At 37.8% G+C, this 15,499-nt stretch overlaps 1 protein-coding gene across 1 annotated transcript in view; it reads left to right on the forward strand.

Moving 5' to 3' along the window:
- luzp2 (leucine zipper protein 2) overlaps window positions 1–15,499 on the forward strand; it is a 709,194-nt gene that overhangs the window by 443,736 nt on the left and 249,959 nt on the right. Inside the window, exon 4 of the mRNA XM_028794214.2 lies at window positions 2,466–2,547. Coding sequence (XP_028650047.1) covers window positions 2,466–2,547 — 82 coding nt within the window. The remainder of the gene's footprint in view (window positions 1–2,465; window positions 2,548–15,499) is intronic.

The raw sequence follows: 15,499 nt of genomic DNA on the forward strand, positions 1-15,499 counted from the left end.
CTACTTGGCTTCCTGAAGTCCACTACCATCTCTTTGGCCTTGGCCACTTTGAGGGAGAAGTAATTTTTTGGCACCAGTGTGTCAGGGCACTGATTTCCTCTCTGTATTTAGTCTTGTCGCTGTTGGAAATAAGACCCACCATCTTTGTGTTGCCAGCAAATTTCACAGTGATGTTAGACCTGTTCCTAGCCGCACAGTCATTGCTATAGAGGATTAAACATTTATCATAAAGAATCATAAAGAATCAGTTTATGTACAGAACTGAGAAACAAACTGCAGACAATGGACTCGCAATTCAGTACACTGATGTAAAGGTTTACTGTTAGACGCACATAAATGCCCTGTGCTGGATCCTGCTGCAGCTTCTGTGGTGTGTGCACTGAGTGCATCGAGCAGGAGACTTTTATCAGTTCACACATACATGTTATTGTGCATCTCTTATCAAGTGTAATGTCTTGGAAGGAAGATAAAACAATGTTAAAAAAAGTGGTAAGGCTAAATTATAATAAACAGCAACGTCTAACACCTGTGCTGTTTCTTTGTCTTTGACCTTTGAAACAAGCTTTGAGGTAAAGTAAATATGAGCTAAAGCAAATATGCATTAACCCTAAGTACTCAACCTTCAAGATTCTAACATCTCAGAACTCCCCCCAAATTCCGCATATCATTTCAGATATTAACCGAATTTTATAAAATGACAATCAATATTTACACAATGCAATATGTGAAAATCAGGAAAATGAAAGCCAAATAAAAGCTTTCAAAATTCTAATGCACTGTTTGCAGTCCTGAGATATTTGAAACTTTTAAAAATAAAATACTTTTTAAAAGTTTTAAAGACAGCATAAAACTGGGTGATTGATATGTACGTAATTTCTACAGTTTACACTCAACTCTCATTCTTTATATTTTTATTATCATTATTATATGCCTATATGAAAATACCACCCTCGCCAAAAATGCCGCTGATTTCTTCTCGTCCAGACAGTCTCCATTTTTGGTGGTCCAGGCTTTGTTTTAGCCTTATTTGCACATTTGGTCATCTCTCAATCAGCAGCAACCCACACTTCGAGGTCTGTGTATGTGATTACAAAAATAGCAGAAAATATGAAAATAGCACAACTTGCATTTTAGTTTGCTCATACACAATTTTTTGACAATTGACAAAGATGCTTTCTTGGAGACATTACCATTCTGTACACAACGTATTTTTTTGTGAACCATTGTCATCTATTATACAGGTGTCAGGCACAATTTTGAAAATATTAAAACATTAACATACTGGATTGAGAAGAGTGGAATTATATTGTGCATTGATATCTCTTAAGATAGCAAAATGTGAAGATTTTGAATTTTTACTTAACTGTTTTTTTTAGCTCACTTTTTCCTCAATGATATATGCTTCTGTTTAGTAGAGTTGAAAGTGCACTACAGTGTGTTTTAAGCAGTTTAGAAATGTGTTTTATAATATTTTTCAGTTCACAGGTATAAGCATATTCCACTTATTCATTTTCTTTTATATTTGAATAACAGTTTTTTTTTAGGCATTGTCCTTCTTAACTGTTTATAGCATACAAAGTTTTTTTTAAATCTGAAAATTATTAAGGAACAGAGGGAAATGCAAATGTATCCTGATGAGTAGTTAATTCAGTTTAATTTACATCTCTGTGTGGTCTTTAGAAATATATCCAGTTATTGGTAGTTCTCAAAAGGCAAATTACGCAATCCAAAACCAATTCAATTTTTACAGGAAAATGTTCAAGTTTATTGCTGTAAAAAATCATATGTGTGTTTCACTATAAATAAAGAAACAGAGCAATAAAATGTTTAATAAAGGTCCAATCTGAAGAATGGATTTGCTTGTAGTTCAGAATTTGATTAGAATAATAACCAGCAGCAAAGTCGTCCATTGAAATAGAGTTTTGCATCTACTGTCCAATAGGAGGAGAATTATTTAGCAATTCAGTATTAAAAGCAGCACACATTGATTAGTGTTCATGTGTCACAGCTAACAGAGATTGGGTTCAAATACATACTGCTCATTGTCTCCATGGATTTATCAAGATCTCCACTTCTACATGGAGTACTTAAGTTTTGTAGACTGACACCCTGGCAATCGGTGCTCCCAGTGCCCCAAAAAATGAGATTAAGTACTTCATTACATGGATGCACAGATAGAATGTGAAAGGTAATCATTTTTTGACTTACCTTATTGTAAGTGCAAAATGCTTTATTTGTTTAAAAAATATTTTTGCTTGCACTACCTTTAACATTTTAGAAGTATATCTGAGTATGTGATTGCCTTTACATAAAAAAGTTGCATAGATCATTGTGTTGTGTCACAAGAAAGAATGTGATGAAAATGCCGCAAAGGCCAGACGTCAGTCTAGAGTTTGATTTCAGAAGGCAATGTCACACCGTGTATTGACAATGAAGGCTGACAGCTTCTGTTTTGTTTCTGTCAGGGAAGAGATGAAGTCCCTACAGGAAGCCCTGCAAAAACAGCTTAATGAAGCTGCAGAGAAGGCGGAGAAGCAACAGGCCACCGTGAGTACTACTGTGAAACTGACGTCCAGCATGACAGTACCACAAAATCAGAGGACATATGACAATATTACACTGTGTAAAATATTCATGCAGAGGAACCTCATTCCAAACTAGGGAATTGAGAAGCATTGAATTCTATCAAGCTCCACAGAATGCTGTCCCTGTTCTTTATTCTAGATATCCTTTAAATTTGCTTAAAATACTATAGGCTATTCCTGAGCATAAGACACATGTATATGTGTCCAGTGTCTATGATATCATGCTAAATGAAACTTTCTCAGGAGTAGATGCCATCATTTCACTTTTATAATTTTCTTAGTCCACTACAGTGTTGAAAAGAGCTGGGACACATTCAAGCACACATCAGCTTCAACATTTGTGTTTAGAATGTGGAAGAAAGCACAGTACACTTACAAAAATGAGCATGATGTAAAAGAACGTGAAATAGTATAACATTCAGATTGTGGGGTTTCAAGTCAACAGTGCCTTCCACTGTGCCACCATGCAGACTTAAATTAATATAGCTAACTTTTATATTTAAAATATAAGCTAAACCTTTGTTAGTTTCCTATATTATGTCATCATGTTATTATAACAGCTGAACGTGAGAATTTTTACATTAACTGTTTGATTTATACTGCAAGACATTTTTTTTTTTTATGAAACATAATTCTTAGTTCCATCAGCATGGGCATGTGGGAAATGAAATCACATGGGAACAGGAAATGTGAAGGTTTACAGATTTTTTTGTGTTGTGTTGCAATTATTATTTCCCATGGCTATTTATCTTTTTGAAATCACTTTTAAATAATGCGTATATTTTGTGTTGCTACTACTGACCTACACTATGAGGCCAGAATGCTGAGCCATAGTTGGTGATATCTGCACTATGATATATACTGTATAATTATATTTTGTAGTCATCCAAGTAAGTGAAGGTCACAACAAGATGAGATTTTGGGGTGCCAACATGGTCCTCCCTATTTACTTTTAGTCACAAATAAAAAACAAAGCTTGGTGACGTAAAGAATCAACAAAAATTAGTCGCCACTTAAAGAGGGTTGCTGCGTATTTATCCCGATCTGCCATTGGGTGGAGTGTTACAGAGCTCCTTCTTTTAGGTCATCTCCCTATTAAGTCATTTTGTAGCCCAGGGACTGGGAGGGGTGGAATCAGTTGCTCTTACTGGGCAGTTTCTTGTAAATGTAGAGGAAAAAAATTACAAGACAGACAGCAGCAGTGCCCCCTCTTGGCCTGGGGTGGTATCACATACCTGGGAAGAGCTTGGATGGTGATCCTTAGGGGCACATGCATGACAATATATATATATATAGAAGAAGCAGACACAGAAAAAAGGTTTGGGACACATCTCTGACCCTGTATAATGAAAATAAATCAAAGATAAGGTTGACATGTTTTCAGAGGGGAGTCTGATATTGAACTTACTCAAAGATGGCAGAATTGCATATGGGTTCCAGGTAGAAAGATCCAGGTCAAATAGGGCAGATAATTAAAGTGACCTGAGAGGTGGAATGGCCTTCTGCAGACTGAGGAAGAGTGAAGGCATTAGCACACCAGTGCCAACCCCTGGTTTGGCTGGTAACTACCATCACCAGAACCCTTACACTGCCTCTCAAGTGCATGTACATAACAATTTACATATTTTTTATCAAGGTGTCTAACTATGTGGACAAGGAATTAAAATGATGTATTGTAGAACAACTGTGAATGAGTTCAGCTGGAGTCTGGTTGACAGTAAAATAGCAAATGCTAACTTTTGTTTTTAAGTTGTGTGAAAAATATGAATTTCTGCCCACATTGTGGGTTTTATCTTTTTGTTCAAATGAGAAAAGGCATTGTTAAAGGCATTGTTTTGAATGACATAATAAAAGTTTTTCTTTTTGTCGGCTCTGGTCTCAACATCTGTTTTATTCCCTCATACATGTCAGTCAAATTCTAGGAAAAATGTACATGCCTTCCACTCCAGTGGCTGTTAGTAATATTACTTGAGGTTCATCAGTCAGGATCCGGTTACACAGGAAGGTGTGCTACCTTGAGGGGGATAATGGTGTTGAATGCCCAGCTAAAGACAATAAACACCCTTCTCACACAAATGCTTCTTATGTCTTGTTGGGTTAATGCTGCATGGCTGGCTATGAAAACTGTGTCTTCCATGGAGCTGTTTGTGTAAAAGGTGAACTGAAGTAACCTCAGAGTGTCTAGGATATTGGACTTGATATAGACAACGGCCGACCACTCAAAACATTTCATGATATTGTGAGAAGCCACGGGCCATTACTCTTTCAGACAACTATATCTTGGTTACTGTAACAATGATGGTTGTCTTAAAGGAAGTGGGGAATTTTTATTCTGAACCAGAGACATCCTGAACATCTTGCACAAAATGGCAACCGAGCAGATTAGCATGTTTGGAAAGCATGAGTGGAGATACCACCTGGACCTTCATTTTTCAGAGTGTCGACTTTTGTCAAGGATCTCCTTACTTCATTAACAGACAGTGTGAGACAAACACCTTTCTGTAAAATTGGCATTCTGCTGGAAGTCCGTGGGTTGTTCGATTCTGAATGAGCATAGAAAGTGTTAAATCATACGAAAAGTGTCAGGATCATGCAGATAATATTCTTTCTCATTTATTTATTTAATACTTATTTTACTATTATGATGGTTGCATCATCATTGGCACCATTTTCTAAAATGATTTGTTTCATTTCATTGGCATTATCCATTTCATATACCTAGTTCCTATGGTGCTATATTTTTGCTCCATATGTTATGTTTCGGGCAGCACAGTGGTGCAGTGATAGCGCTGCTGCCTCACAGTAAGGAGACCTGGGTTCGCTTCCCGGGTCCTCCCTGCGTGGAGTTTGCATGTTCTCCCCATGTCTACGTGGGTTTCCTCCGGGTGCCCCGGTTTCCTCCCACAGTCCAAAGACATGCAGGTTAGGTGCATTGGCATTCCTAAATTGTCCCTAGTATGTGCTTGGTGTTTGGGTGTGTGTGTGTGCTTGGTGTGTGTATCCTAAGGTGGGCTGGCACCCTGCCTGGGATTTGTTCCTGCCTTGCACCCTGTGTTGGCTGGGATTGGCTCCAGCAGACCCCTGTGACCCTGTGTTAGGATATAGCGGGTTGGAAAATGACTAACTGACTGACTGTTATGTTCCACATCATGTGCCATCACATCGACAACATACTATAAAATGACCTTGTGGTAAAATTAGTGTCCAAATTGTGTTGGATAATAATGAAAAGTCTTGTGAGAAAACTGTTTATGAGTACTACATTTTTAATAACTTTGAATTTTTCTATTTAGTGTTATCAACTTTAGTTCCATTTTTTGCCCCTGGTCTAATGCCCCTGAGCAAATCTGTTCTGCTTGATAAATAAATCTTGTCCTTCAAGATTTATGTTTAAGATCTTGAACATTACAGATTCAAGGAGGCACTAATGGTTACTACACAGACATTTTGCTGCTCAGGGTCAAACACGTTATATAATAAATTGAGCATGCTGATTCCAAATGTTAACCCAGCATTTGCCAAGCACATCCAGATCTTACGTTATACACACATTCATAATATAGTTTGCTGTACATCTTATTGCGTGTCACCAAGATTACCACTACTAACACCTGTACACATGCTAGCCTCTAGCATCAAAATATTCCTGGTACTATGCTGGCGGAAGTGTCTGGACACAATTGCAGAGGCCAGTCAAATGATGTCATCAGTAAATATAGAAGACTGAGGGCATGCCTAAAGCTTGCTAAGTTTTAGTTAATGAGTGTTTCTGCTTTAAACTTAAAATCAATAGGTGCACATGAGTGAGCCATCCAACAATTTTTGTTACATTTGTTGTGAATATACTCTACTTAATCAGCGTAAGAACCTGACAAAGGGAGTGACAATTGTTCAAAAGTTTTATTTTGGATATCAAAGTCAGAGATCAGAATGAAAGTTGGGCACCTTGTGTCTGCTGCAAAGTGTGTGGTTCTGGGTTTACTCAGTGGTTGAATGGTGAACAAAAAAAAATATCAATCAGCTGTTATATCTGTATGACTGAAATTGCTGGACTTTCAAAGAAGTCAAAAATTGTTTATCCTGACTGTGAGTCTACACTTAAGCTGGTGCTGCATGATGAAGAGAATCCATGCCAATTCCTCCTGAAGTTGCTGCAATTCAAACTGACCATTCTGACAAAGATCTGGAAGATGATGTTTATTTTGATGAGTTGAACGATCCAGAATTTGAACAGAGCAAGCCATACTTGTTAGGCCAACCTGATTTAGATGAATCTGTCACTGTCAAAAAAGAAATTTGAATTGTTATCCTGCAGACCACAGGAATGAAATCTGTTACAAAAACGTACCAGATGTTCACACTTTTGTGATTTCCACATACAGTTAACTGACTACTACAAACTGGAAAATGCTGGGGGTTGTGAATATGTGCTTGATCAGTGGAGACTATTTATAAATTCTAGTAAAGCAAGCTTGAAAGGTGTATAATTGCACAATGGTAATGATGAACCTTCTGTACCATGTTGTAGGCATGAAAGAGATGTATGACCAATGGAGCTCATTTTGAAGGTGATAAACTACTCAGCAGATAACTGGGACATTTGTGATGATCTGAAAGTGATAGCACGTCGTCTTAGCTTACGGTTGCGGTACACAAAACATATGTGCTTTTTGTGTTTATGGAACAGCACCCATTACAAACTTGAACAGTAGCCTCCAAGAATATAATTATGAATTACAAGTTTATATGTTGTCTGCTTTCTTTCATTATTAAAGTACTAGACAAAGAGCCCGTTTCGACAACGTGAGATGAAACGGGCACGAGTTTGTGTCAGCAGTGTATGAAGAACAAATGATAAGTAACGAAGAAGTTGTTTTGTAATGATTGTAGTCCGCTTAACTCATTACTGTACAGGCTTGTACTGTTAGTTGATGAATTTTCCAGGCCTATAGTATAATATTGAGTGATGAATGTTCCAGTACAATATGGAATAGTAATAAGTATAAGCGCCACAAACCTGATATAGGTGTATTGAATGAATACATAATTGAATCAGAATGCGTAATTAGGCCTTGAGCTGTAGTCGAAATCGCCTTTCAGGCCTCTAGAGCTTTAATCGAAGTCGCCTTTCTCTTTGAATTTTTGCGGCTGTAAATCCGCCGCCTGCCGCAATGTTGGGGTTGGATGTCGGTCTCGTAAGGTTTTTCGGCCAGCTGCGCAGAAGGCGACTGCGCATTCGGCTTCGGAGAGACGTGAGTGAGTGAGAGAGGAGGCAGGCGAATTATGTATTAAGATGTGATTTGCACATGTATACCCTGAGATGAGCAATGCATCACAACTGAATGAATCTGTTTTTATGAAATATCTCAGCTACTTCAAGCCAAATATAGTGAAAGGCTGATTGAAATTGGATAAAGGAATTTCAACACATTCTAATGAGGTCTTGTTGTCTGTGATTGGCTATTCATATCACATGTCACAGATGTGCTTAACACTAGAATTACCAGAGCCTACGAAAAAACTCGTATATCCGGCCCACCTTAAATCGCTTCTTAAATCCGTTCACACCTCTCCGCCAGCATCCTTTGTCCTCTAAATGTGCTGATAAAAGACAAGCTGCCAGCAGCCGGCTATTCCATCCCCCCACCGACTTAGAACATGAGCGAACTTTTCCCAGCTCATGACTTGATTGATTATGTGGGAGTGAAGTGGAGTTTTACAGTGGAAATAAGAGATTGTTATTCTAAAGTAATCTGTGTAAACACATTGTTAAAACAGAAACTTTGTCATATTTTAGTAATAAATGTTACAAAATGTAGTAGGCATAAACTATAGAATGTGTAAAGCCCGAGTTCCAAAGATCAAATAAACACTTTCACAAAAGCTTCAAGGATGATACAACAACCTCCATGGCATAGCGTGTTAAGATTTGCCTCTTAGAGCACAACAGCTCTGCCGCCTTACAGACCTGAGTTCGATTCCCCACTGGGGATAAAATGTTGCTTTTTTTTTTTCTTTTTAACCTCAAACGGACATAAAATTTATAAATTGGTATGCACTGTCAGTTAATGAGATCGTTATATTTTCATGTGGGATGCTCCTTTTAAAATATTTTTTTAACAATTGAGACTGCAATTAACAGGAACAACTGTCCTTATAACTGTTATTTTTAAGATCCATAACACACAGACAGACGAGCACTGCATAATAGAGAGACAGACAGGCAGAGATATATAAATAAACAGGGAAGGCACATGTACTGAAAGAAAAAAAAAAGACCAACGTGCGTTGTTTCTGCAGCACTGAATGAGCTCACCCGCTCTAACATCACCCCTCCCCCGATCTGACTCTCTAAGTAACAGCACAAGTACAGACACAAATCAAGTGCATGTGTGTACTGTATAATATTAACAAAAAGAGCAGCTTACTACTGAAAACGGCAAATATAGGAGTGAGTGGGGATCGAACCAGGACTCTTGATTACACTTGGTTTGTGTCTGTACTTGCGCTGTTACTTAGAGAGTCAGATCGGGGGGAGGGGGGATGTTAGAGCGGGTGAGCTTATTCAGTGCTGCAGAAACAACGCACGTTGATCTTTTTTTTTCTTTCAGTACATGTGCCTTCCCTGTTTGTTTGTATATCTCTGCCTGTCTGTCTCTCTATTACGCAGTGCTCGTCTGTCTGTGTGTTATGGATCTTAAAAATAACAGTTATAAGGACAGTTGTTCCTGTTAATTGCAGTCTCAACTGTTAAAAAAATATTTTAAAAGGAGCATCCCACATGAAAATATAACGATCTCATTAACTGACAGTGCATACCAATTTATAAATTTTATGTCCGTTTGAGGTTAAAAAGAAAAAAAAAAGCAACATTTTATCCCCAGTGGGGAATCAAACTCAGGTCTGTAAGGCGGCAGAGCTGTTGTGCTCTAAGAGGCAAATCTTAACGCGCTACGCCACGGAGGCTGTTGTATCGTCCTTGAAGCTTTTGTGAAAGTGTTTATTTGATCTTTGGAACTCGGGCTTTACACATTCTATAGTTTATGCCTACTACATTTTGTAACATTTATTACTAAAATATGACAAAGTTTCTGTTTTAACAATGTGGTTACACAGATTACTTTAGAATAACAATCTCTTATTTCCACTGTAAAACTCCACTTCACTCCCACATAATCAATCAAGTCATGAGCTGGGAAAAGTTCACTCACGTTCTAACTCGGTGGGGGGATGGAATAGCCGGCTGCTGGCAGCTTGTCTTTTATCAGCACATTTAGAGGACAAAGGACGCTGGCGGAGAGGTGTGAACGGATTTAAGAAGCGATTTAAGGTGGGCCGGATATACGAGTTTTTTCGTAGGCTCTGGTAATTCTAGTGTTAAAGACAGGAAATTAATTGTTTCCGTGGCAGCTAATCTTTATGCATCGCTTGATTTGTAAGCACTGCTTCCAGTAAAAGTAAAGCGTTGCAGTGTGCAGTTATACGGTTTGATGCTAACTGCTGCACAGCCAATGTTTTTTAGCATACTTGTGATTGCTGTTACACTGCACTCGTACCTCTTGATGCTTAATGTGAAGACCCCCTCCTTCAATTGAATGTCACTGTATCCCACTGCTGACACTGCTGTATTGTGAGCACATGAGAGAAAAGAAAAAGTTGCATCAGCTAGTGGCTTGTTCATGGTATAAATGCAAGCTGATCTTTTTGGTGCTGGTGGAAGTGGTGTAGTGGTTTATATGTGAATTTCCCCTTGGGATTAATAAAGTATCTATCTATCTATCTATCTATCTATCTATCTATCTATCTATCTATCTATCTATCTATCTATCTATCTATCTATCTATCTATCTATCTATCTATCTATCTATCTATCTATCTATCTATCTATCTATCTATCTATCTATCTATCCAGTAACTCAGAAGTGGCTAAGAAACACTGGTTTAGGTATATGTGTCTGTATGACTACCTCTGTGCCCTGGGCAGTCAGGAAATGTATTGTCCCCTCCCCTGTAACCCAGAACTGGAAGAAGCTGGTATGAAAATGTATGTGTGTATTTAGTTTATTAAAGATGTGAAATGCAAGAAAAAAACAACAGCAACAAGAAAAATAAATAAATAAATAAATAAAAGCACACTTAACTTCTGTGGGGCAACTGCAACAGACAGCAGGAGAAGATGTTTGAAGTGCTGCACAAAAACCCTAATTAAGTATACAAAATGTAAGGCTTTGCTTTGTCTAGTGGTAAACAGAAATTGTTTTAAGGACTGGCAGGAAGAATAATTTTGAAAGTAAAGGAGAGTGATCTCACTCTGTATTGTGAACCCAGTAATAATGTTAAAACATGTCCATCCATCCATCCATTTTACAACCCGCTGAAACTGAACACAGGGTCACAGGGGTCTGCTGGAGCCAATCCCAGCCAACATAGGGCACAAGGCAGGAACCAATCCTGGGCAGGGTGCCAACCCACCGCAGGACACACATACAAACACACCCACACTAGGGCCAATTTAGAATCGCCAATCCACCTAACCGCATGTCTTTGGACTGGGGGAGGAAACCAACACAGACACGGGGAGAACATGCAAACTCCATGCAGGGAGGACCCGGGAAGCGAACCCAGGTCCCCAGGTCTCCCAACTGCAAGGCAGCAGCGCTACCCACTGCGCCACCGTGCTGCCCCTTTTAAAACATGTGCATCCATTTATTCATTATTTTATCAGTAGTGAGTTGTGGGGAGGTGAAGACCTTCACAGCATCATCGTATGCATTTATAAAAATCTGTCATAAACAACAATCTTTCACTGATCTTAAAAGAACAGTTTAAATTTACCAGGACATTTTTATGTGAATGGAAACAAGAATACTGTAGAATACACAGAAAACCCATAAACTGTAGCTTCGACTGCAATCAATAGCAATGAGACAGTACTTCAAACTGCAGTATCACAGCGGCAAAAACTATGTTGCTGTGAATGAATGAAAGTGCGACCACAAACACAAGTTTGGCCACACGCTGCAAAGAATGAATAACATGGAGGCACCAAAACGAACATGTAGTAATTACTGTGATAATATACTAAAATACACAACATCTTGTACACAACGCCTCTGTTTGAAGTCTAAACTGGACAATGAACATAAACTGTCTATAAAACAGTTTCTTAAAAAGTACTGCCTAATAGTTTTACTAAACACATTATATCCAAAAGACAGACATTGAAAATAGCTCTAGTTAATTTGATGATGACATTTATTTTATATACCATAGCAGCTTTCATAGTCAACACAATCATACCAGATATGTAGACTGTTTTAAGTTAATTCTAGATGAGATTAAACTTTTCTCAGTTTCATGTTTTTTTGTAATTAAAATCTTTTAGCAACAGGTTATCACTTCACGAAGACACAAAACCAAATGTAAAGTGGAGAATGAGAAAAAGATGCCAGATTATTCACCTATACTTGAATACTTGAAGCTTCTTGGATAGCTGCATTTTTTTTCATACAGATATTTTTGTAAAATGCTGATAATCATTCAGTGCCACTTATGTGGACAACAATTGTAAACAATCCGTGGATGACTGATGTTAATCTGTCTTTTCAAAATATCTTATTCAAGTATTTTGTATTTAGGGTCCATCCATCCATCCATTTTCCAACCCGCTGAATCCGAACACAGGGTCACGGGGGTCTGCTGGAGCCAATCCCAGCCAACACAGGGCACAAGGCAGGAAACAATCCCGGGCAGGGTGCCAACCCACCGCAGGAGTATTTAGGGTCTGCACAGAAAAAAAAAACATCTAATATAGCAAAACACACGATAATGTGCAGAAGTAATTAATTGGCAAAGGAGCAGGTGTCTCAAGGAGACATGTTATGAATAATCCATTATAAAGTAAAAGGCATGTATAGAAACAAATATATGCAGCACTAGTTCTCAGCACATACACAAATATTAAATGTGAAAGGATAATAAAAAATGAGAAAAATTAATCAGAAGATAAACAACCAAATATATTTATTCCACAATTCCAGAACAACAGGTAAAATTAAAAACAAAAGGAGAAATACACATAACTATGGAATTTATTGAGAAAAGGGCAATAGAAATAAAAGAAACTCAAAACCAACATAAATAAACATAGATATTAATATATTCTGTATATTCATGTAACATATTCCCATGTGGAAGGAGTAACAAAAACATACAGGAAAAAGGTTCAGCCACTTTGGGTCTTTACAGCTTGTGAAAAGGGGATTCTTGAACCAGTGTGGTGATTACAAATGGGTTTTCATAAATCATCAAAATTCCCTTTTGAAAGAACTGATGTCCCATCTACTGATGGTTGTCTCAATGAAATACTGATTGTTAGAACTGCACTTGCAACCTCAATCTGGTTTGACACATTTGTTTGCTGTTGGGTCTGGGTAATAATATCCATCCATCCATTATCCAACCCGCTGTAATAATATGCTCTGTGTAATTGTTTGTGGTTCTAAAAAGTGAGAAGAGCAGGAGGAAGAAAAAGAGGATGTTGATTCTTCTCACTGAGATAAAGGAGAAGATGAAAAACCAAAAGAAGTGAAAGATCTCAGAAATGTTCTTCTTCAACTGATATTTTTGCGTGGCGAGCCATTTATAAACTTTTAAAGAATATTTCACCATGCTGTTCATATTGTTTTAGTATCTTTTTAAGTTTTTTCCTTGAGTTTCTTTTATTTTGTATTTCTTTCATTCATATACAGTATATGTAATTTAATGTCTGCTGCTCTTTTTCATTTTACTTTTTTTTGTTGTTCTGGAATCACTGAATATATTTGGTTGATTTTCTGGTATATTTTATACCAGATAATACTGTATATACACACACATATATATATATATATATATATATATATATATATATATACATCCATCCATCCATCCATCATCCAACCCGCTGAATCCGAACACAGGGTCACGGGGGTCTGCTGGAGCCAAACCCAGCCAACACAGGGCACAAGGCAGGGAACCAATCCCGGGCAGGGCGCCAACCCACCGCAGGACACACACAAACACACCCACACACCAAGCACACACTAGGGCCAATTTAGAATCACCAATCCACCTAACCTGCATGTCTTTGGACTGTGGGAGGAAACCAGAGCGCCCGGAGGAAACCCACGCAGACACGGGGAGAACATGCAAACTCCACGCAGGGAGGACCCGGGAAGTGAACCCAGGTCTCCTAACTGCGAGGCAGCAGCGCTACCACTGCGCCACCGTGCCGCCCATATATATATATATATATATATATATATATATATATATATATTCTTGAGATATCAATATTAATAATAATAATAATGATACAGTTTATTTATGTAGCACCTTTCCCATGTCTTTCGGCGGTGACGTGGGGGTACAGACAAGAGAGAGAGTGAGGGAGACTTGCATGTGTTTGAACATAAATATTATATATAAAAGTGTAATGCCTCCAAGTTCTGTTTATTAAAGTTATAACCTCTTTGAGACTTGTATGATAGCTGAATTACAAACCAAACAATATCATGACTTAATCTTTAAAAAATTCAAATTCAATTCAAGACTACATTAAAAATGTTGCTGGTATATTTTTATCTGACAAGGACTTCCCAGTATACTAAATTAAAGAAAAATAAAAGTTTCATGTAAATTAATGTTTTAATGCAAGCTGTTTAAAATGAAAGGATTCTCAGCTTTGCACTTATTTCTTTTGTGATTGTAACATACAGCAAAGATATAATGCATTTTTTGCACAGCAAATTTCATGAACTACATTCTTTTGTTTGTGCAAAGGAGCGCTCCTACAAGTTACATTGTAAAACTGTAAAAACATTACCTTTGGTAATAAACTCCAGAAAGACATTTAATGTGGAGTTAACTAACATGTTACTTTATACAATATTGAGTGGTTGTCAATCTGAATTTCTTGAGTGGTTTATGACAGCACTGTTCTGTTAACCTGCTACTTTTTTATCCTCTCCTTATATGTTTCTTACCTGTGACTGACTATTGCGGATGATGTTTGGCATAGATTTAACAGTAAAGCTATTTATACAAAAGCAGCTGATGACTCACAGATCAACTGCCATCTGACTATAGTGAAATATTAGGCAACTATTGTTTGTTGCGAAAAAATTGCAAACATGATTGGAAACCTATCGCACATTTTATTTTTTTCCCAAATTTCAATCATTAGTTTCCTTCCATTTTGTCGGAGGTTTTATATAAAGAATGTTAAAGGATATACAGTGGTGTGAAAAACTATTTGCCCCCTTCCTGATTTCTTATTCTTTTGCATGTTTGTCACACAATATGTTTCTGATCATCTAACACATTTAACCATTAGTCAAATATAACACAAGTAAACACAACATGCAGTTTTTAAATGATGGTTTTTATTATTTAGGGAGAAAAAAAATCCAAACCTACATGGCCCTGTGTGAAAAAGTAATTGCCCCCTTGTTAAAAAATAACCTAACTGTGGTGTATCACACCTGAGTTCAATTTCCGTAGCCACCCCCAGGCCTGATTACTGCCACACCTGTTTCAATCAAGAAGTCACTTAAATAGGAGCTGCCTGACACAGAGAAGTAGACCAAAAGCACCTCAAAAGCTAGACATCATGCCAAGATCCAAAGAAATTCAGGAACAAATGAGAACAGAAGTAATTGAGATCTATCAGTCTGGTAAAGGTTATAAAGCCATTTCTAAAGCTTTGGGACTCCAGCGAACCACAGTGAGAGCCATTATCCACAAATGGCAAAAACATGGAACAGTGGTGAACCTTCCCAGGAGTGGCCGGCCGACCAAAATTACCCCAAGAGCGCAGAGACGACTCATCCGAGAGGTCACAAAAGACCCCAGGACAACGTCTAAAGAACTGC

The sequence above is a fragment of the Erpetoichthys calabaricus genome, chromosome 2, assembly GCF_900747795.2.
Source record: "Erpetoichthys calabaricus chromosome 2, fErpCal1.3, whole genome shotgun sequence".
Taxonomy (NCBI): Eukaryota; Metazoa; Chordata; class Cladistia; order Polypteriformes; family Polypteridae; genus Erpetoichthys; species Erpetoichthys calabaricus.